The sequence below is a fragment of the Lolium perenne genome, chromosome 4 (genome assembly GCF_019359855.2).
Source record: "Lolium perenne isolate Kyuss_39 chromosome 4, Kyuss_2.0, whole genome shotgun sequence".
NCBI classification, from domain to species: Eukaryota; Viridiplantae; Streptophyta; class Magnoliopsida; order Poales; family Poaceae; genus Lolium; species Lolium perenne.
In genome coordinates, this window is record NC_067247.2 from 255,300,356 (window position 1) to 255,325,112 (window position 24,757).

Below are 24,757 nucleotides of genomic sequence, written 5' to 3' on the forward strand. Positions count from 1 at the left end.
GCCTTGTACTGAGAGGGAATGCTTCTCGTGCATCCAAAACCTTGAGCCAAAACCTATGCCATTTGTGTCCACCATAACTACCTACTATGTGCTATTTTTCTGTCATTCCAAGTAAATACTTCATGTGCTACCTTTAAACAATTCAAAAGTTATTATCTCTTATTTGTGTCAATGTTTTATAGCTCATGAGGAAGTATGTGGTGTTTTATCTTTCAATCTTGTTGGGCAGACTTTCACCAATGGACTAGTGGCACATCCGCTTATCCAATAATTTTGTAACAAGAGCTGGCAACGAGGTTCCCAGCCCCAATCAATTAACCTTCATTAATAATTCTCTTCACATGTTTTGCCCTGATTTATCAGTAAGCAACTTAATTTTGCAAATAGACACTCCTCCATGGTATGTGAAATGTTGGAAGGCACCCGAGGATTCGGTTAGCCATGGCTTGTGAAAGAAAAAGGTTGGGAGGAGTGTCATCCATAAATAAAACTAAAGTACATGTGTAAACAAAAGAGAAGAGGGATGATCTACCTTGCTGGTAGAGATAACGTCCTTCATGGGAGCCACTCTTTGAAAGTTTGTTTGACAAGGGGGTTAGAGTGCCCACTACCATTCGTTGACAACAACAAACACCTCTCAAAACTTTACTTTTATGCTCTCTATATGATTTCAAAACTTGAAAAGCTCTAGCACATGATTTAATCCCTGCTTCCCTCTGCGAAGGGCCTTTCTTTTACTTTATGTTGAGTCAGTTTACCTACTTCTTTCTATCTTAGAAGCAAACACTTGTGTCAACTGTGTGCATTGATTCTTACATGCTTACTTCTTGCACTCATCATATTACTTTGTGTTGACAATTATCCATGAGATATACATGTTGAAAGTTGAAAGCAATTGCTGAAACTTAAATCTTCCTTTGTGTTGCTTCAAAACCTTTTATTGAGAATCTATTGCTTTATGAGTTAACTCTTATGCAAGACTTTTTGATGCTTGTCTTGAAAGTACTATTCATGAAAAGTTTTTGCTATATGATTCAGTTGTGTAGTCATTATCTATTTGTTAGCAAACTATAGACCATTGGTTTGAGTCACTTCATTCATCTCATATGCTTTACAATGGTATTGATCAAGATTATGTTGGTAGCATGTCACTTCAGAAATTATTCTTTTTATCGTTTACCTACTCGAGGGCGATTAGGAACTAAGCTTGGAGATGCTTGATACGTCTCCAACGTATCTATAATTTCTTATGTTCCATGCTAGTTTTATGACAATACCTACATGTTTTGCTCACACTTTATATCATTTTTATGCATTTTCCGGGACTAACCTATTAACAAGATGCCGAAGCGCCAGTTCCTGTTTTCTGCTGTTTTTGGTTTCAGAAATTCTACACAGGAAATATTCTCGGAATTGGACCCCACGAAGACAGAAGTCAATATTTTGCCAAGGCGGACCCAGAGAGCCAGAGAAGGGCCAGAGGGGGGCCAAGGGCCCCCCACACCATAGGGGGGCACGGCGCACCCCTCTGCCGCGCCACCAGGTGGGGAGGGCACCCTGGGGCCCCTCGGAGGCCGCCCTTCCGCCTATATATTCTCCCAGATGCGAAAACCCTAAAGACATCAGTCATATTCCACGAAAAGTTACGTAGCCGCCGCCATCGCGAAGCCAAGTTCGGGGGACAGAAGTCTCTGTTCCGGCACGCCGCCGGGATGGGGAAGTGCCCCCGGAATCCATCGCCATCTTCATCGTCGTTGCTTCCTCCCATGATGAGGAGGGAGTAGTTCTCCCCCGAGGCTGAGGGCTCTACCGGTAGCTATGTGGTTCATCTCTCTCTCCCATGGTGTGATCTTTATGTGATCATGATCTTTGTAATCTAGTTAAATATGTAGATGTTACTCTTGTCTATTATGCACTCTAGAGGTTACTTTAATATGAACTCCGGAGTCACTCTCCACGGTGTGATGGTGACAGTGTGCGCATCGTGTGTGATTCCTTTATGAGTTGTGGAGCTTGTTTACTCCGGCTTGAGGTGTGCTTTTGCAGCCCTACACAATGAATGGTGTTTGTTATCCAACAAGAGAGTGTTTGAGAGTAGCATTTATTTATTCAATTATGTGATCATTGTTGAGAGTGTCCACTAGTGAAAGTATGATCCCTATGCCTTGTTTCTAAGCATTGAAACACCGTTTCCAACAAGTTCTGCTACATGTTCGCTTGCTGCCATTTTTATTTCAGATTGCAATTGCTACTTATAATCATCCATATTACTTGTATTTCACTATCTCTTCGCCGAACTAGTGCACCTATACATCTGACAAGTGTATTAGGTGTGTTGGGGACACAAGAGACTTCTTGTATCTTAATTGCAGGGTTGCTTGAGAGGGATATCTTTGACCTCTACCTCCCTGAGTTCGATAAACCTTGGGTGATTCACTTAAGGGAAACTTGCTGCTCTTCTACAAACCTCTGCTCTTGGAGACCAAACACTGTCTAGAGGAATAGAAGCGTGCGTAGACATCACCCCTATGACGCTTGTTTAGAGGGAACCCATACTAAAATACATAAACTTCCAGTTAAGCCCTACCCATAATCAGGTATTGTGGGGGTACTTGTAAAATTGGAATTGTATCGCATCCGAACCCAATCATCAGTTTTTGTCAAAGTCACCATGTCATTCATGTCATATTCACCTTCAAAAATCTTTCAATAGAATGACTCATCATTCCAAGGTTTTCAAAGTCATTGGTTTTCATCTGTTCCCATCTAGAGTACTCACTTTTAGTTTTAGCACTAGCAACTAGTCATGAGGGGTACTAACTAGCTTGTAGCTCTCTAGGCTAAGTGTGATGCTCTTGTACTACTCCATATCTAGACCAAGTGAATCGTGAATCAAAAATAAACTTTGATAAACCAATGTCAAAAACTTGTAAGGTAAAAACTTGGGTTGGGATCATTAAACACAAAGTAATATGTAATGGTGCCTTGCTCTTGTAGAGCTTTGCACAAGGTAGCTTGCAAGAGTATAGCTTGCCTTGATTGGTACAGTGGTCAAAGTTCTCTTCTTCTTCTTCTTCTTCAAAGTAGACCTCCTCCTCCTGGTATTCCTCGGTACTAGCGTCTATAAACGAATACGAGGTATACAATCACCAAACAAATCTTAAGGCTAGAAGAAGCACACGAATGGTTCACACAAGCTATTCTAGCATCACAACATTATTTTGATTTGATTTGAGTTTCTTTGATTCCAAAGTGTTTCTTAAGTGTTTAGTAACATTACCCAACCATTGGCACAAGTCAAATTGGCCTAGGTTAAGATTTGGCAAAATTGGCCATAAGCACATATGTGAGGTGATTTGTATTTTTTTCTATTTTTCTTCTTTCTCTCTTCTTGATCCAATGATCATACTCTAGGGTTTTAGCATCATTGATAAGCTCACAAACAATCATCATGACAATGTCACATAGTAATGCATGAACATTATGCATAGCACCATATTCAAATAAAAGTTTTTGTTAGTTCTAAATTTTGAATATTGGAAACCACTTTTCTTATTGATTTGAAATTTGGGATGTTACAGATTTGAGGTGGTATAGATTGAATCCGAGTTAAAACGAGATCGAAGCTGAACAATCTCACGGCGGCAATAGAGATCGCCTCCGGAGCCAGAGAACCCTAGCGAAGAGAGTAAAGGAAAGTTATTAGGTGCATGCTATGAGTCTATATACCCAGTTAATTTGTAGAATTTTGCAGAACTTGTTGGGTTCTCCCCTTAATACCACATAGTACGATGTTTCAGAAAAGAACGGTGGGGGTTCAGGGTGGGCGGCGTTAACCGCGTGTGCTATAGACAGGAGAGGGTACATGTTTTGTTTTCTTCCCATTACGATATGTACCGACATGAATTCCGAATAAAGCGATGTGTGCATAAGAACATATACAACTTTGACTTATCCTATATCATCCTGAAACCTATGCATTTTTTAAAAAAGAAGCTATACAAATTTGAGAAAGAAAACAGTGGAGGATGTTAACAGCATGAGAAGTATCACAAGGACAAGTAGTATGGATCGAAGGTATACCCGTGTGAATTCCTGATAAAGTGATGTACCCCATCACATTGACACCTGTGGCATATCCTATGTCATCCTGAAACTATGCATTTTTTTGAACTATACAAATTGAACTCTCTAATCTCTCGTTTTCTATGTACTTCTCGTACCCCATCATGTTGACGGTGATGGGACAATTCTTCTGTGATAAAGAACATATTTCTGCCATGCAAGCAAAAAAGGACTGCTCAACTTCATTTACTGATGGATCGCATTGCGTGATCGCAAATCTTTTCGTTTGACTCATCAGCCGAAGCTCCCTTCCGATGATCCTCCACCACCAGCAGCGACTAGGTGGAGCGCGGTCTCGACGATGGCGGAGAAGCTCTCCCGGTGCCTGCTGATTGGGACGCTGCCGGAGAAGACGTGGTAGCACTCGACCTCCGACGTGGTGTCGGCGATGGCCTCGAGCAGGCGCTCCATCCCGAGCTCCCGGTCCCGGAGCAGCTCCCCGAAGCCGCCGCCGCCTCGTCGAGGCGAGCTCTTCATGAGGCAGATGACCTGCTGTACCACGAAGCGCCGCATCCGGGGCACAGTGACCTCGGGGTACTTGTACTGCCGCAGGATGCCGGCCAGCCGCTGCACGTAGGCGCGCATGTCCAGCCCGGCGCCTCGAAGCTCGGCGGCGAACTTGTCGCCGTCCATGAACTGGCAGATCTGCGTCGTCAGGCCGACGGAAACTTCCAGGATCTTGCTGTGTCCCGTCATGGTGGCTCTCAGTACCTGAATGTCAAAGATAGTTGCGTCATTCATATATATGTCATGTCAGCAAGCAGGGCTTTCTTTTCTACTGAATTTTGTGCTGATATCGGAACTTTTCGTTCAAGATTGTTTCCGCCATGGCGACAAAGATTTGGTGGAAATTTAAAAGGACCAAGTAAAAGAAAAGATTTCATACCGCCGGCATGGCCTTGGTGACCGCACTCAGGCGCGTCCGATGCTCCTCTCCCGAGTAAGCGCACAGGTTGCGGAGCAGCCTCATCGCGTTCAGGCATCGAGCGTCGTGGCTCTCCACCGCAGACACGAGCGGATCGATCACGTCGGACCTAGCCTTGAGGATGGCCGAGCAGCTCGTCTCGCTCTCCAAGGCCAGCATCGCCAGCGCCTCGCCGGCCTCGCGGCCGAGCTCGAGCTCCTGAGCGTTGAAAAATATCGACAGCAGCAGCTTGACCACCCCTCCGGTACCCGCGATGGTCTCGTTGGCCCTCTGGTCCATTGCCATCCCCGTGAGGATGTCCATGGCCAGCTTCTGCAGCTCCATGTGCTGGTGGCCGTGCTGCAGGACTCCCCGGAGGTTGCTCACCGTGAACACGTTCTCGGCGACGTCACGCCGGAGGGTCTTGCCCGTGGCCCCCGTCGTGTACACTAGCATCTTGATCACCTGGAGCGCGCGCTTCACGGCGCGTACCTGAGAGTCCGTGGCGCTCGGGTTGAGGAGCAGAGCCTGCGACGCATGCGAGAACTCGACGATCTTGGCGAGGAGGCCGCGGGCGTTGCCGATCTTTCCGCAGTTGTCGTGGTCCCTCGCGAGCTTCTTCAGTATGCGTAAGCCCAGGAGGTTGAACTGCAGGTAGTCGTACATCCGGTCGGCCTCGGCGGCCGCCGCGCCCTTGGTCGTGATGGTGGAGGACGTGGGCGCGCCGCGGCCGGTGTAGAGCAGGGACATGATGGACTCGATGGCGCCCGGGATGCCCGACACGCGTAGCGCGTTCTGGCGCTTGCCGGCGAGCTTGGACACGACTTCTGCGGCGCACTGGCGCACCTCCTCCTCATCAGGCCGCCTCCAGTTGAGCATCTCCACGACCCGCTCGATGGAGCGCGGGTTGGTGCCGAGCTTGCGCAGCGTATCACGCGCGGAGCCCTTGCTGGTGGCGAGCTGCTGCAGGATGCGCACGCCGATGAGCTGCTCGTCGAGGAAGTCGGAGAGGATGAGGTCCTCGGCGAAGGTGACGAGGTCCATCTTGATGCCGTCGAAGATGCTTCCGTCGATGCACTGCGAGTAGGCGTCGTAGAAGAAGCGCTTGAGAGAGACGAGGCCGTAGGGGCCGAGCTCGCACTCGCCGCTGACCTGGTCGAGCAGCTTGCAGACGGACATCTTCCACCACCAGTACACCTTCTCCAGCAGGAAGAGCGACGCCTCGAGCAGGGCCAAGGTGTAGAAGAGCAGGAGCGCCGGCCGCATGTTGTCTTTGCCTTGGTCTTCGAAGTCATGCTTCCAGAGGCGCATGACGGAGAGCGCGACGCAGGCGAAGGCGGAGAGCACCTGCAGCCAGTTGAGCAGCCAGCTGATCTTCTTGGAGACGAAGACCCAGCCGGTGTACGGGAGCAGCGGCACATCGGGCGCGTGCCAGGTCCGCTGCTTCATCATGCCCACGATCTGGCGCTGGAACTGCACCGCCCTGACGCGCGCCAGCGACGCGGCCGTGGTCCGCGGCTTGAAGATGGCGCGCGCGACATGGTGGAAGAAGCGGGAGCTGGTGCGCAGCGCGTTGCCGGCGGTGGAGGTGAGCGTGGCGTGGTGCTGCCACTCCAGCTCGTGGCTGCGGCTGAAGACGCGCGCGCCCTCGCCGACGAGGATGACGGTGATGCACCAGAAGTCGGTGATCTTGAGGTCGCTGGCGAAGCCGCCGAGGAGCACGACGGTGGCCCACGCGAAGTCTAGCTTCCCGAGCCCGCTAGCCGCCTTCTCGAGGACGGCCAGCCGGAGCGCGAAGAGCGTCAGCCGCTTCTCCGGCGGCTCCCGGCCGCCTCTCCTGCCCGAGCTGCCGCCATGGCCGCTGCCGCTCCCCGGAGTCATCTCCCGCCACGGCTGGTTGAAGGATGTCGACCCGCCGCCTCCGCTGCCTAGACCGCCGACGACGCGGTGCTCGACGATCTCGAGGGTCGGCGGCGCGCTGTGGGTCTTTAACATCATCTCGCCGCCGTCTTCGTTGGGCTCGCCGCCGTCCGCGCCCTTCCCGGACTTCATGGCGCAACTGAACTATCAGCAATGGCTCGACTCTCAGCAATGGTGCTGGATTTTAAGCGTACACGAACACGGGTTTTGGAGAAGGTTTCTACATGCCGACATTGAACAGTTCGTGGCGTCAACGGTCAACGTGTGAAGGATTTTGAAGGGTGATTGGTGTTCGGACGCGCGCGCCATGAGGTGGCGCAACAATACGCTGGTGATTGGTGTGTGGGACGTGCTGACATTGACGGCGATATGGTCAGGAGAATATCATTCCACGAAGCTGTGCTGTTGCTACAAGAAACAACAATATCTCAGACTTAGTTGTATGCATCCATATGAACAACAAACAAAATATGGGGATCAAGGGAGAGTCACGCGAAGAATCAAACGAGGATTATTCCACCGATTATTACGAGGAATGTTGTGTTAAAATATACAGCCTAGCATTTCTTCAACTGTTCAAACTTTTAATTAAATTGCGTTAGCGTTCTACAACCTGCCTCGCACACTCGTGTCGCATTCAGGCGTTTGGCGCATCCAGCCCAACCCACAAGCGTAGAGTCTTCCATTCCAAAAGATCGGGTTCAATGGAAGGATGACTACTCTCACTTACAAGCTCCACGAGGATCCTCCGGCTACCGAGGTGGGGCTAAAGTCACTCTTGCAACGCCTCATTCCCCTCGGAAGCCCCGGCATGGCGGTGCTGGCTCATATACCAATTGTTAGTGTCCCGGTCTTATCGTGTCACGTTTTTTGAAATATCCGGCCTAGTCCACAAGCGAAGAGCCCTCTACATCCCAAAATATAGGTTTGATGAGAGGATGGCTACTCTCTCTTATAAACTTCCCATAGATCCCTCCAGGTAGCTAGGTGGGATTAAAATCACTAACAACGCCTATTATCCCAACACATATACCTAGCATTTTTTGGGTCGGGCCATGAAAAGCCCAATTTTGAATACCTAGGTCAAGCCCACCCCGATCCGAACATGCAAAAGCTCGTCGAGGTAGGCCTCTTCCTTAAATCACGAAAATGCAAAGCCTAGGCCCGGCTTGACCTAATCGTCGGGCCTAATTCTCCAGCCCAAACCTAGCCCGTGGGTGTTATCAGGACCGGCCCGGGATTTTTGGACCGGGTTAAGCTGCCACGCCTAACTATACTAACACCCAATCCCCTACGAAGCCATCGGGATAGCGAGAGGGGGCTACGAGTAGATTATAAAGGATAGTAGATATTCTTCAATCAGGTTGGTCTTTTGGGATGTAAATGGCTCTCCGCTTGTGGCTTGGGCCAGATGCGCCAAACGCCTAAACACGTCATGAGTGTGTGGAGCTAGGTCTGCAACACAAACAATTGCTATCAGAGCCAACATCACCATGCCCACCTAGGGGTGCTTCCTAGCGGGATGGGGTGTTAGGATACTGGGTGTTGTTGCCCGTGACATCAGTCCCACCTTGGGACGAGCAATTTATAAGGTAGATGAGCCATCCTCCCATCGGGCCGTTCTTTTTTGGATGGAGAAGGCTCTTCGCTTGTGGGCTAGGTCGGATGCGCCAAATGCCTGAAACGTGACACAGCTGTGTGGAGCTGAGAATGGTACGCTAACAAATTAGCTAGTGCATCAATTCAATGTGATATTAGAACCTTAAGATCCCAAGTTACATCAAGGAAGAAGTGAGAGATCACATGTCTGAGGTTATTTCGTAGTCTCATACTAGTCTGCGACGAACAAACATTCAAAGTCAAACTAAAATCTTGGTCAAGGCGACCCTTGTTCCTGCAACCTCCTGTAAGTCAGCCGCCACCGCTCACCGCCGACAAAGAACGGGGACCCTCCATGCATGAGTAGTGGGCAAAGATGCAAATGGGCCATATGGGTTTCATTAGATCTAGACTCTAACTTAATGATTCTCTAACTATCATGCGGTCATGCCCTTAGTTCGGGGGAGAGGGTACCATAGCAGAAGTATTCGGATTTGCGATTAACCTTAGTTAGTGCATCTACTTATTAATCACCTTTTTTTTCAAAATATACATACGTAAACACTCGTAAATACGTATGCATGTGTACTCACATCTATAACCGTGAAACTTCAGACATGAAAGTTCGGAGACGACGTCGTTGTAACTGGGGCAGGAGGAGAACCATTGGAAGATGGAATGGCTGTCGATGGTCCACGGCTCGGGCCATGACCCGCCAGCTTAGTGACGTTGCCGTGCAAGCAAGCGACAGAAACCGATTTCTTCCGTCCCGTAGCGCGTTACGTACGTACGTTGGTACGTGGCAGGCTCAGTCCAGTCCTATGCCGCGCCTCTCTTATCCGCACCCGCACGGGCGTGGAAAGTGCCACGACGCTACATGGCCACGGACGCCGCCGCCGGCCACAGCGGCACGAGACGATCAAATCAAGAAGCAGAGATGCCGCACGTGGTGGACTCGATCAAGATCCTTCTTGGCTAATTGGCATGGCCCGTGAGATGCGGATACTCGCGTGTGTTGTCCGAACACAGAATTGTTGGATATATTGGCAAGCTGATTACAGAATATATTTATGCAGATTGGGCTACAGAGACTTTTCCAAAGAGCTTTTGTTCCGCTTTTTATAAATAAAATAAATACATCAAACTGTACAAGAGTTCGAACGAACAAAATGCTAAAATAATATAATACAAAAGAAAAGAAAACGATTCAAAGAAAGTCAACGACAGATCGACGAGACAATGGCAACCCGCAGCCGTTGCGCCCTCTCAAATTGTCCACCCCCTACAAGTACCCCGGATCACCACGTACCAAGGCAGTACCTTCAAAAAGGGAGGGATGCAACGTCCACATGACGTCGCTGCTCGACCAGCGAAATGGATCTAGGATTTCCATTGGTACTCGGAGAGGAGTGGATGGAGGTATCTTGACGCCTTCAAGAAGGAATGGCGACACCCGTAGGCGCCACCGCGTCGGTGCCGAACTAGCGGGCAAGGATTTCTCATGAACCTCGCGACCACAAACCTCTGTAGATATGTGGCCTAGATGCCCAGTGAGGTCTTTGCATGGAAGTGGTAGGGCACGTTAGCAGCAGGGCGATGGGGAAGACAAATGTATTGATGCCAGTTGCGCCCAATGAGGCCCATAAAGCAATGTTTGTTTCATGCCCACCCGGCAGATCCACCCCGCAAGCTTGTGTAGCCGTCGTCGTCTGATAGACCTGCACCGTCCCACCCCCACGTAGAGGCATTTGCCACCACCACACTCGCCACCCATCAGCACGCGCCACCACGGTCTAGAATGCACCATTACCACCGCTCCATGGCCAGATCCGCATGGAGGGTAACGTTGTGCTGCCATCGGCAGATCTGGGCCTGCCTAAACCAGATCCAGCCATGAACAAGCACAAGCACAACAACGTAGCATGTCGCCAGCCCGCCGTCGAGCCTCTCCCCTTCCTCTACAAAGGACGGTCAAGCAACCACCACCACCACAGTGCCACCTCCACCCGCCAGGCGGCTGAGTGGCTGACTATAGCCTGTGTTGACATATGAGACGCGCCACCACCACCACCTCGCCTCCTGTTGCGTTGCCACTGCAGCACTAGCCATGGCACAAGACGAGCATGCCACGCCCTAGCCCAAAGTATGTTCCCCGCGTGCACCCTCCCGAGCAGGAGGATGAAGAGGCCTCGCCGCCTGCACCGGCTGGGCTTTATCTTGCCGCGCCCTTTAGCAGCGGCGAGATCTAAGGCTATCTCCCGGGTGCGATGCGAGAGGGGAGGGGATCGCTTGCTTAATGGTGTTTTTTCACATAACAGGGACTTCATACGATTCCCAGAACCGAAAACGAACGCTCACACGACTCAACAAGGAGAACTGGGATTCGCCGACAAAAAATAATGGAAAATTGGGAGGCGAGAATATTGAAGAGAAACGAGGGACCGGGCGATGGAGAAGTGCCACACGATTTAATACCCGCTATCCGGGACGTGGCATGAACGATAGCGAGACATGATTAATTGGCATATCTGCTACCGATCAACCGCAGAGCCGTGGAAGCTGAAGCATCGATCGGGGTAACTCATACCGGTGGTCACGACTTTGGCGCCGCAATGGTGGTTGGCGTCAAGGAAGCTGGACCAGACGGAGACGGGCAGTGTAGCGGGAGGCGCCAGCAAGGCTACGATCCATCGAAGCGGACGCATTTCGCGAGCTCGTACTACTGCCCAAGTGCCCATCGTGCACGGTGATCACTGATCTGAGACATGACGGAATTGGCGCAGCAGACACGACTGTCCCATCCGACGATCCCGTGGTTTTCCTGGCCCGGCAAAACCAAAGGGAGATCATGGGAACAGGAGGCGGTCCATTGCATTGCCGCGGAGCTACATCAACTGCGCTTGTTTTGGTAAGCCACGGCCCCACAGGCCACATCATTTCTAAGCAGCACCGTTGAGAAGATTTTGGCACGTTTGGCATCTTCACCTTCCTCCATATTGTGTCGCAGTCTTTTTTGGGCTCCTGGCCTCTTTTTTTTGCGTATTGAACACTGGCATTAAAAGAAACAACGAACAGTATAAAACACCCCAAGAAAAACGAAAAGTACATCGAGTTCCTTGAGAATCCCTTCAACTTCAACCTCCAGACCGTGTCGACGGCGCGCCGCCACTGCCGCTCCTCCCTAAACCGGCTTGACGTTATTGATTGCGGATGGGAAGTCGCCGAACGAGTCAAGAAGACCACATCCGTTCCGAAGACGAAGAAGAAGAATGAACTGCCGCTGAAGCTCCTTGACGATCCGAAGATCCCCACGGTTGTCTCTAAAAATTATGGTGTTAAATATATAGATAGATATGTACAGTATGGATGTATGTAAAAAAGTCCCGTTAAAAATACGTTGTATTTTGGAAATATAAAAAAGACAAATTTGTGACAGTAAATGGTAGTACAATAGTATTAAAATAGTATGTCTTTTGTCAGAAATTTGTTTATTTTGTTTCTCAAAATTTAAAGTATTTTTTTACCAGAACTTTTTTGCGTAGACTCCTCATGTACATATCTATCTACATATTTAATGCCATAATTTTTGGAGAAATAGATGTGTGAGATTTTAAAAAAATTAAAAATCTGAAAGTGGAGGGAGCACTGGTGCCCATGTGCACCAAATCCATATTCCTATTTGTCAGCCAACATACTAGCCAAATAAGGACTCACATTGAAGATGTAATCACCATTTTAAACTTTGGTGAGCTTACATTAAAATGGTAGAATCACAACACACATCATAGCACAACATAAAATAAACATGACATCATAACACATGCATCACATCATGATCATAGCATGCTCAGTTGTTCATAACCAGACTGCACACCAGGGGAACACTCCACTGGCACAAAATAAGGGTTCAGACTACACCCATCAACAACTACGTCATTCAGCTATCTACATATTCAGGCAGTGATCAGGAGAGCATTCTCAGGGCGACACCATCATGCCATGCCGTTGGCACTTCATGTACGGCTGCCAGGAGGTGGTGGCTTGGATGATCGTGACGGTGAAGTCACTGTTCTCCAGCTCGAAGAAGATGATGTCCTTCTCCTACAGCTTCATCGTCCTGGCGTACTTGTTCCAGCATCTCATGAAGTACATCGCGCCATGGAACCACTCCATCAGGACAGCGTACTCGCAGAAATCACCGTTCCGGAGTGCCACGATGGCAGGTGCAAGCGTGGTGACCTTTAGCTGCTTGGTCACCTCCGGTGCAATGCGTGGCGGCACCGATAGAGTTGTAACGTCGCTCGTCCTGAGTTGCACGTAGAAGTGCCTTGGCACAGCAGGAACGCCGTGATGTCCAAGGCACGCTATGCGCCCCGCCTTCGCCATTGCCTCCCACGCTTGCAGATGCGCCACCACCCCTGGAATGTCAGGCCTCGTGACACTGTACGGGTTCACCAGGAGGCAGGAGCATGTGCTCCTGCTCTAGAGAACGATGGAAGCATGAGGCCACGAGCTCCTCATAGTCATGTTCATGGTGAGGACAATGAACAAAGTTAGCTTGCAAGACAACGTTGATCACCGGCATTGGCTTGCACGAAAATGGTGATCACTGGCATTGGCTTGCATGAAAATGGTGATCAAAAGTGCACGACCATGCAATGGTGATTAAAGGCTCATGACCATGCCATTGTGATGATCAAAGGCGCACGGCTATGCCACGGTGATCACTGGCATTAGCCGCCACGGCGGCCTCTTGCCTGAAAGCAGTCATGCACCAAGTAGCAGCCTATCATGCATGTCAAATCGGACACACAAAGAACTCCCACGGTAATAGTAGATCTGTAGATGTAAGCTTTAATTGCAACCTAGAGCATGTATCACGCACGTCAAATCGGACACACAAAGAACTCCCACGGTAAGAGCAAGTATAATAAGTCCTAGTCAGCTGGCTATAAGGATTAAAATAATATATTGTTGCTTAGTTGGAGGAGAGAGAGAAGGAGAGAGAAGAGGAGTGGGCTCTAATGCAAGAGCCAGCTCTAGCACATGCTGTAAGGGTACATTGCCCCTATGTGTGGTTTTGGTAATTAATGACAACCCCTATGGACTAATGTTTTCATTGAGTTTATATGAAGGAATATTCCATAGGTACTACTTGCTCTCCATGTGTTGGATTCAAGTATGGATGCCATGAAGATAAAGGTATATCTTGTGTATTGGCATCAAGATCATCGGTATGAAGATATATATATGTGAGATGATCAATAAGAAGAAATGAAGATGAAGTTCTTATGTGGAACTCAATATTAGCCATGCTCTATCTTATGTGAGTATGTGAAGATACAAGGTTGTGTTCGGCAAGTTCAAGATGAGCGTCTCAAGTGAATCACATACTTGAAGCTTGCCGTCCATTTGATGATAATGGACTTGTGAAGATGTGCATCAATGGAGCTTTCCCATCATAGTGTATGGGGGAGCATTTGTGAGTCTTCACGAAGCAACATTGGTCAAGAGAGGCATTCCGGCTTGAGTGAAGCTTGAAGAGTTATCATCAAGATCAAGCGGGATGCGCAAGGCAAAGGTATGGCCTTGCTAGGTTTTCCTTTTACCGGTCTCAAGGTGGATGTTGGGAGACCGAATTATAGGATAGATAGCCGCACTATTAAGAGGGGCTTTCGGTTGGGTAACTTGATCACATCATCTTAGGGAGCTCAACCCTTTGCATACTTTGCATATCCTTATTGCTTCTTGGTGTTTCTCTATGTGAGGTTCTTGAGCTTGTTGCTAGCTTTACAACAAGCCCAAGTTCATCGAAAACGGAGTTCGCATGCATCTTCTATTGCGTTTTCGAGGTTGGGTGATTTTACCGGTTATTCATGATATAAGGTTCTACCCTTTTATATTCATGATAAAATCCCCTCCTACAATTTCCTGAGTTTGCACTTTCTATTGGATGGCATTTGTTATTATCTTTCCAACGGAATTTGTTTCATGTCAATCGGAGTTCGGGAGCAATAGTTATTAAAGAAAAGGAAAAAGAAAAAGAAAAGAAAAAAAAGAGGGAAGGCAGCCGGTTGCCGCCCGGCCTGCCGGGCCGCACGCCGGCCCACCCGGTCGACCGGGCGGCCACCGGCCCATGCGCCGGGCAGCCCAGCTCCACCTCCAGTCCAACCGGACCTAACTGCCGCCTCTCTGTCCGGCCCAGCGCGCCGGCTACCGGGGCCACCCGGCAGCCTTCCCACCCGACCGGGCTCGGCGCCGGCCGGGCCTTAGGCGCCCCGCACGGCCCACCTCCCCGCGCGCCCTTGCTCCTCGCCGCCCATGCGCGCGCTCTGCCCCGCCCGGTCGGTGGGCCGGTCCGACCGGACAGGCCACCGGCCTCTCCGGCCCAGGCTCCGGTCGGCCGGCCTGCTAGCCGGCCTGGGCACTTTTTTAACTCGTTTTTGAGCCGATTTTCACCTGGTTTTTTCCCCAACGGTTATTTTTCTCCCTAGACTATAAATAGCCCTTCTTCCACCTTGAGCAACTAGTTCTTCCCATTCTCTCACCTCCATTGTTGCTATTTGAAGAACTTGCTCTCCCCCTTGATTCCTCCAACCATTCTTGCTCATATTTGAGGATTTGAGAGAGGAGATCTAGATCTACACTTCCACCAAACCATTTCTTCTCTAAGTGAGGGAATCTCGTGGGATCTAGATCTTGGATTCTTTGGTTGACTTTCCCCCTTGTTCTTCCTCTCAAATCTCATCCTAGCATTCGTTGCTTTGGTGGGATTTGAGTGTGAAGGACTTCAACACCTCCGGTGTTCTTGCTTTGCATCATTGCATAGTGTTGAGCTCTCCACCACGATTTGTTCGAGTGAGAGACCATGAGCTTGTTACTCTTGGAGGGTGACCTCCTAGTTGGCTTGGTTGGTGTCCCGGTGATCTCTTCGTGGAAGATTGTGAAGGGGCCCGGGCTTCTCCTTCGTGGAGCTTGTGAAGTGGTTGTGGAGCTTGCCATCTCCGGAGCGGAGGAAAAGCTAACCATAAGGAAAGGGCCATTATCCTTCGTGGGTGTGGTTCGGAGAATAGGGTGAGCCTTCGTGGCGCGGGGAATCCTTCGTGGGACCTCCACTCCTCCAAACGTGACGTACCTTGTTGCAAAGCAAGGGAACACGGGAATACATCCTCGTCTCCGCGTGCCTCGGTTATTTCTATACCCGAGCTCTCTTTCCTTGTGATAGCCATCGTGCTTGAAGTACATATATCTTGCTATCACTTGTGCTACATATATCTTGTGCCTATCTTGCTTAGCTCTAGTTACTATTGTTACACTTAGTTGAGCTTAGCATATTTAGGGTTTGTGCTTGTAAACTAAACGATAGTTTAATTCCGCATTCTTAAAAGACAAATCCGCAAGAGTTTGTAATTGCCTATTCACCCCCCCCCCCCTCTAGGCGACATCTCGATCTTTCAATTGGTATCAGAGCAAGGTCTCTCCTTGTTTAAGGCTTCACCGCCTTGAGAGTAAAGATGTCGGCTAGTAATTTAGTGCACAATGACACAATTATCTTTGATGGCACAAATTATCTTTTATGGAGAAATTGCTTGCTTTATAAACTTCGGACCTTGTGTCCAAATATAGAGCAATTTCTAGATGTAGGTTTTTCTCCTCCGATGGATTATCAAAATCTATCTTTAGAGGATGAGAAAAACTTACATCTTGAAGCTCAAGTATCTAATGAGCTTTTATTCTCCTTGAGACCCGATTTTCGTAGGTTCTTGATATATATAAAGCGAAAATCGTCTCATGAGATGTGGATCAAGCTTAAGGAAATGTTTGGTGGATCCACTTCTCAATTGGTCGGTGGTGACTCCGAGGAGCTCTCTTTCCCTTCACATCATGAAGAGCTCCAAGTTGCTTCCACCTCCGGTCGTGATGAGTTATCATCTTCTTCCACTTCACCAACGTGTAGCAAGACACGAGGTAATGATATGGTGAGTGGTGAGGAAAATTGCAATGTTGATATTGTGCTCAATAGTGATGATTCTTCATCTCTATCCCATTGTAATGCTTCCTCTTTGGACTTAAACACATCTAGCATTGAAAATAACCTACATGCTTGTGTTGATAGTCCTTGCATATCATGTGTAAATTGCTTACATAGATCTCATGATGATATGCTTACCTTGTCTTGCTCCCATAATCAAAATGCTTATATTTCCTCTAGTTGTTTGTTGACTAACAATGTAGAGGAAACCGAACACTCTATGGATCAAGACATGTTTTCAAATGAGGATTCAAGAATATCTTTATCTTCATCCTCCGGTATGCACATGTGCCTTATGGCAAATGGATCAAAGGTATCTCCTACTTAGACTCCTAACACATCCTCTAATGATGAGAATGATGATGATGATAATGATGAAGAATATAATACCTTGGTGCATAATATGGCAATAGTATATGCTTCTCTTCATGGTAATAATGAAGCTCGTGCTAATCTCGAACACTCTATGGATACCTTGAATAAATATAGGGAAACCATAGTGGAGTTGGAGTCCCATGTTGAAAATGAGGAAATGAGATTCACTCTCCTCAAGCATGAGCTAAAAGATGAGAAGCATACTAATCTTATGCTTACACAAAAAATTGAGTCCTATATGCATGAAAATGAGAAAACTATTGTTGATGCTTGTGCTACTAACTCTAACTCTTGTGAAGCATTGTTCCATGCCACATTATTGATGATATCTACATGTTTTATGCACACTTTATGTCATATTCGTGCATTTTCTGGAACTAACCTATTAACAAGATGCCGAAGAGCCAGTTGCTGTTTTCTGCTGTTTTTGGTTTCAGAAATCCTAGTAAAGAAATATTCTCGGAATTGGACGAAATCAACGCCCAGGGTCCTATTTTGCCACGAAGCTTCCAGAAGACCGAAGAGGAGACGAAGTGGGGCCACGAGGTGGCCACACCCTAGGGCGGCGCGGCCCAGGCCCTGGCCGCGCCGACCTATGGTGTGGGCCCCTCGTGCCGCCTCCTGACCTGCCCTTCCGCCTACTTAAAGCCTCCGTCGCGAAACCCCCAGTACCGAGAGCCACGATACGGAAAACCTTCCAGAGACGCCGCCGCCGCCAATCCCATCTCGGGGGATTCAGGAGATCGCCTCCGGCACCCTGCCGGAGAGGGGATTCATCTCCCGGAGGACTCTACGCCGCCATGGTCGCCTCCAGAGTGATGAGTGAGTAGTTCACCCCTGGACTATGGGTCCATAGCAGTAGCTAGATGGTTGTCTTCTCCCCATTGTGCTTAATTGTCGGGTCTTGTGAGCTGCCTAACATGATCAAGATCATCTATCTGTAATTCTATATGTTGCGTTTGTTGGGATCCGATGAATAGAGAATACTATGTTATGTTGATTATCAATTTATGTCTATGTGTTGTTTATGATCTTGCATGCTCTCCGTTACTAGTAGATGCTCTGGCCAAGTAGATGCTTGTAACTCCAAGAGGGAGTATTTATGCTCGATAGTGGGTTCATGTCTCCGTGAATGGGGAGTGAGAAACCTCTAAGATTATGGATGTGCTGTTGCCACTAGGGATAAAACATTGGTGCTATGTTCGAGGATGTAGTTACTGATTACATTACGCGCAATACTTAATGCAATTGTCTGTTGTTAGCAACTTAATACTGGAGGGGGTTCGGATGATAACCTGAAGGTGGACTTTTTAGGCATAGATGCATGCTGGATAGCGGTCTATGTACTTTGTCGTAATGCCCAATTAAATCTCACTATACTCATCATAATATGTATGTGCATTGTTATGCCCTCTTTATTTGTCAATTGCCTAACTGTAATTTATTCACCCAACATGCTGTTTATCTTATGGGAGAGACACCTCTAGTGAACTGTGGACCCCGGTCCAATTCTCTATACTGAAATACAATCTACTGCAATACTGTTCTACTGTTTTCTGCAAACAATCATCATCCACACTATACATCTAATCCTTTGTTACAGCAAGCCGGTGAGATTGACAACCTCACTGTTTTGTTGGGGCAAAGTACTTTGGTTGTGTTGTGCAGGTTCCACGTTGGCGCCGGAATCTCTGGTGTTGCGCCGCACTACATTCCGCCGCCATCAACCTTCAACGTGCTTCTTGACTCCTACTGGTTCGATTAAACCTTGGTTTCTTACTGAGGGAAACTTGCCGCTGTACGCATCACACCTTCCTCTTGGGGTTCCCAACGGACGTGTCAACTGCACGCATCAAGCAAATTTCTGGCGCCGTTGTCGGGGACCTGAAGAAAAGTTACATCACAGGGATCTCTAACTTCCACGTCAACTTTGCGCCAGCAGCAAATTTCTGGCGCCGTTGCCGGGGAGATCAAGACACGCTGCAAGGGGAGTCTCCACATCCCAATCTCTTTACTTTGTTTTTGTCTTGCTTAGTTTTATTTACTACTTTGTTTGATGCACTAAATCAAAACACACAAAAAATTAGTTGCTAGTTTTACTTTATTTGCTATCTTGTTTGCTATATCAAAAACCCAAAAAAATTAGTTACTTGCATTTACTTTATCTAGTTTGCTTTATTTACTACTGCTAAAATGGCCACCCCTGAAAATACTAAGTTGTGTGACTTCACAACCACAAATAATAATGATTTCTTATGCACACCTATTGCTCCACCTGCTACTACAGCAGAATTCTTTGAAATTAAACCTGCTTTACTGAATCTTGTTATGCGAGAGCAATTTTCTGGTGTTAGTTCTGATGATGCTGCTGCCCATCTTAATAATTTTGTTGAACTATGTGAAATGCAAAAGTATAAGGATGTAGATGGTGATATTATTAAATTGAAATTGTTTCCTTTCTCATTAAGAGGAAGAGCTAAAGATTGGTTGCTATCTCTGCCTAAGAATAGTATTGATTCATGGACTAAATGCAAGGATGCTTTTATTGGTAGATATTATCCCCCTGCTAAAATTATATCTTTGAGGAGTAGCATAATGAATTTTAAACAATTAGATACTGAGCATGTTGCACAAGCATGGGAAAGAATGAAATCTTTGGTTAAAAATTGCCCAACCCATGGACTGACTACTTGGATGATCATCCAAACCTTTTATGCAGGACTGAATTTTTCTTCGCGGAATTTATTGGATTCAGCTGCTGGAGGTACCTTTATGTCCATCACTCTTGGTGAAGCAACAAAGCTTCTTGATAATATGATGATCAACTACTCTGAATGGCACACGAAAAGAGCTCCACAAGGTAAGAAGGTAAATTCTGTCGAAGAAACCTCTTCCTTGAGTGATAAGATTGATGCTATTATGTCTATGCTTGTGAATGATAGGACTAATGTTGATCCTAATAATGTTCCGTTAGCTTCATTGGTTGCCCAAGAAGAACATGTTGATGTAAACTTCATTAAAAATAATAATTTCAACAACAATGCTTATCGGAACAATTTTAGTAATAACTATAGGCCATATCCTTATAATAATGGTAACGGTTATGCTAATTCTTATGGGAATTCTTACAATAATAATAGGAACACACCCCCTGGACTTGAAGCTATGCTTAAAGAATTTATTAGTACACAAACTGCCTTTAACAAATCTGTTGAGGAAAAACTCAATAAAATTGATATTCTCGCTTCTAAGGTTGGTAGTCTTGCCTCTGATGTTGATCTTTTGAAAACTAAAGTTATGCCTAATAGGGATATTGGAAATAAAATTGTTACTACAGCAAATGCCATCCAAGTTAGAATTAATGAGAATATAAGATTGATGGCTGAATTGCGTGCTAGGTGGGATAGAGAAGAAAATGAAAAACTAGCTAAAGAGAAAAATGTAGCTAAAGTTTGGACTATTACCACCACAAGTAATGTTGATTCTTCACATGTTGCTGCACCTCCTACTATTTATGGTAAAATAATTGGTGTTGGCAATGTTTCTACTCCTAGTGCAAAGCGTACAAAATTGCCTGAAATTGCTAAAACTGCTGAAATTGCTTGTGATAAAACTGCTGAAATTTTTTCCAACCTTGGGGATGATGATCCCATTGCTGTAGCTCATAATGATTTAGATTTTGATGATTGCCACATCTCTGAAGTTATAAAGTTCTTACAAAAACTTGCTAAGAGTCCCAATGCTAGCGCTGTAAACTTGGCTTTCACAAAACATATTACAAATGCTCTCATAAAAGCTCGGGAAGAGAAACTAAAACTTGAAACTTCTATTCCTAGAAAGCTAGAGGATGGTTGGGAACCCATCATTAAAATGAGGGTCAATGATTTTGATTGTAATGCTTTATGTGATCTTGGTGCAAGTATTTCTGTTATGCCTAAGAAAGTCTATGATATGCTTGACTTGCCACCATTGAAAAATTGTTATCTGGATGTTAATCTCGCTGATAATGCTAAAAAGAAACCTTTGGGGAGAGTTGATAATGTTCATATTATGGTTAACAATAACCTTGTCCCCGTTGATTTTGTTTTCTTGGATATTGAATGCAATGCATCTTGCCCCATTATATTGGGAAGACCTTTTCTTCGAACCGTTGGTGCTATCATTGATATGAAGGAAGGTAATATTAAATATCAATTTCCTCTCAAGAAAGGTATGGAACACTTCCCTAGAAAGAGAATGAAGTTACCTTTTGATTCTATTATTAGAACAAATTATGATGTTGATACTTCGTCTCTTGATAATACTTGATACACACTTTCTGCGCCTAGCTGAAAGGCGTTAAAGAAAAGCGCTTATGGGAGACAACCCATGGTTTTTACTACAGTACTTTATTTTTATTTTGTGTCTTGGAAGTTGTTTACTACTGTAGCAACCTCTCCTTATCTTAGTTTAGTGTTTTGTTGTGCCAAGTAAAGTCGTTGATAGTAAAGTTCATACTAGATTTGGATTACTGCGCAGAAACAGATTTCTTTGCTGTCACGAATCTGGGCTGTTTTCTCTGTAGGTAACTCAGAAAATTATGCCAATTTACGTGAGTGATCCTCAGATATGTACGCAACTTTCATTAAATTTGAGAATTTTCATTTGAGCAAGTCTGGTGCCTCGATAAAATTCGTCAATACGAACTGTTCTGTTTTGACAGATTCTGCCTTTTATTTCGCATTGCCTCTTTTGCTATGTTGGATGAATTTCTTTGATCTATTAATGTCCAGTAGCTTTATGCAATGTCCAGAAGTGTTAAAAATGATTGTGTCACCTCTGAACATGTTAATTTTTATTGTCCACTAACCCTCTAATGAGTTGTTCTAAGTTTGGTGTGGAGGAAGTTTTCAAGGATCAAGAGAGGAGTATGATGCAATATGATCAAGGAGAGTGAAAGCTCTAAGCTTGGGGATGCCCCGGTGGTTCACCCCTGCATATATCAAGAAGACTCAAGCGTCTAAGCTTGGGGATGCCCAAGGCATCCCCTTCTTCATCGACAACATTATCAGGTTCCTCCCCTGAAACTATATTTTTATTCCATCACATCTTATGTGCTTTGCTTGGAGCGTCGGTTTGTTTTTGTTTTGTTTGAATAAAATGGATCCTAGCATTCACTTTGTGGGAGAGAGACACGCTCCGCTGTAGCATATGGACAAGTATGTCCTTAGGCTTTACTCATAATATTCATGGCGAAGTTTCTTCTTCGTTAAATTGTTATATGGTTGGAATTGGAAAATGATACATGTAGTAAATTGCTAAAATGTCTTGGATAATGTGACACTTGGCAATTGTTGTGCTCATGTTTAAGCTCTTGCATCTTATGCTTTGCACCCATTAATGAAGAAATACATAGAGCATGCTAAAATTTGGTTTGCATATTTGGTCTCTCTAAAGTCTAGATAATTTCTAGTATTGAGTTTTGAACAACAAGGAAGACGGTGTAGATTCTTATAATGTTTACAATATGTCTTTTATGTGAGTTTTGCTGCACCGGTTCATCCTTGTGTTTGTTTCAAATAAGCCTTGCTAGCCTAAGCCTTGTATCGAGAGGGAATACCTCTCATGCATCCAAAATACTTGAGCCAACCACTATGCCATTTGTGTCCACCATACCTACTTACTACATGGTATTTCTCCGCCATTCCAAAGTAAATTGCTTGAGTGCTACCTTTAAATTCCATCATTCGCCTTTGCAATATATAGCTCATGGGACAAATAGTTTAAAAACTATTGTGGTATTGAATATGTACTTATGCACTTTATCTCTTATTAAGTTGCTTGTTGTGCGATAACCATGTTTCTGGGCACGCCATCAACTATTCTTTGTTGAATATCATGTGAGTTGCTATGCATGTCCGTCTTGTCTGAAGTAAGAGAGATCTACCACCCTATGGTTAAGCATGCATATTGTTAGAGAAGAACATTGGGCCGCTAACTAAAGCCATGATTCATGGTGGAAGTTTCAGTTTTGGACATATATCCTCAATCTCATATGAGAATAATAATTGTTGCCACATGCTTATGCATTAAAGAGGAGTCCATTATCTGTTGTCCATGTTGTCCCGGTATGGATGTCTAAGTTGAGAATAATCAAAAGCGAGAAATCCAAAATGCGAGCTTTCTCCTTAGACCTTTGTACAAAGGCATGGAGGTACCCCATTGTGACACTTGGTTAAAACATGTGTATTGCGATGATCCGGTAGTCCAAGCTAATTAGGACAAGGTGCGGGCACTATTAGTATACTATGCATGAGGCTTGCAACTTGTAAGATATAATTTACATAACTCATATGCTTTATTACTACCGTTGACAAAATTGCTTCATGTTTTCAAAAATAAAAGCTCTAGCACAAATATAGCAATCGATGCTTTCCTCTTTGAAGGACCATTCTTTTTTACTTTTATGTTGAGTCAGTTCACCTATTTCTCTCCACCTCAAGAAGCAAACACTTGTGTGAACTGTGCATTGATTCCTACATACTTGCATATTGCACTTATTATATTACTCTATGTTGACAATTATCTATGAGATATACTTGTTACAAGTTGAAAGCAACCGCTGAAACTTAATCTTCCTTTGTGTTGCTTCAATACCTTTACTTTGAATTATTGCTTTATGAGCTAACTCTTATGCAAGACTTATTGATGCTTGTCTTGAAGTACTATTCATGAAAAGTCTTTGCTTTATAATTCACTTGTTTACTCATGTCATTACCATTGTTTTGATCGCTGCATTCATTACATATGTTTACAAATAGTATGATCAAGGTCATGATGGCATGTCACTCCAGAAATTAGCTTTGTTATCGTTTTACCTGCTCGGGACGAGCAGAACTAAGCTTGGGGATGCTGATACGTCTCTGACGTATCGATAATTTCTTGTGTTCCATGCCACATTATTGATGATATCTACACGTTTTATGCACACTTTATGTCATATTCGTGCATTTTCTGGAACTAACCTATTAACAAGATGCCGAAGAGCCAGTTGCTGTTTTCTGCTGTTTTTGGTTTCAGAAATCCTAGTAAAGAAATATTCTCGGAATTGGACGAAATCAACGCCCAGGGTCCTATTTTCCCACGAAGCTTCCAGAAGACCGAAGAGGAGACGAAGTGGGGCCACGAGGTGGCCACACCCTAGGGCGGCGCGGCCCAGGCCCTGGCCGCGCCGACCTATGGTGTGGGTCCCTCGTGCCGCCTCCTGACCTGCCCTTCCGCCTACTTAAAGCCTCCGTCGCGAAACCCCCAGTACCGAGAGCCACGATACGGAAAACCTTCCAGAGACGCCGCCGCCGCTAATCCCATCTCGGGGGATTCAGGAGATCGCCTCCGGCACCCTGCCGGAGAGGGGATTCATCTCCCGGAGGACTCTACGCCGCCATGGTCACCTCCGGAGTGATGAGTGAGTAGTTCACCCCTGGACTATGGGTCCATAGCAGTAGCTAGATGGTTGTCTTCTCCCCATTGTGCTTAATTGTCGGGTCTTGTGAGCTGCCTAACATGATCAAGATCACATATCTGTAATTCTATATGTTGCGTTTGTTGGGATCCGATGAATAGAGAATACTATGTTATGTTGATTATCAATTTATGTCTATGTGTTGTTTATGATCTTGCATGCTCTCCGTTACTAGTAGATGCTCTGGCCAAGTAGATGCTTGTAACTCCAAGAGGGAGTATTTATGCTCGATAGTGGGTTCATGTCTCCGTGAATCTGGGGGAGTGACAGAAACCTCTAAGATTATGGATGTGCTGTTGCC

General features: G+C 46.1%; 1 protein-coding gene across 1 annotated transcript; it reads right to left on the reverse strand.

Moving 5' to 3' along the window:
* Positions 1-3,992: 3,992 nt before the first annotated feature.
* On the reverse strand, positions 3,993-7,270 carry LOC127332203 (uncharacterized). The gene is made up of 2 exons (XM_051358476.2): positions 5,012-7,270; positions 3,993-4,836 (listed from the first exon to the last, which is right to left on the reverse strand). The coding sequence occupies exons 1-2, from the start codon at positions 7,079-7,081 to the stop codon at positions 4,360-4,362; spliced, it is 2,547 nt and encodes an 848-aa protein (XP_051214436.1). The 5' UTR covers positions 7,082-7,270; the 3' UTR covers positions 3,993-4,359.
* Between the last annotated feature and the right edge of the window lie 17,487 nt (positions 7,271-24,757).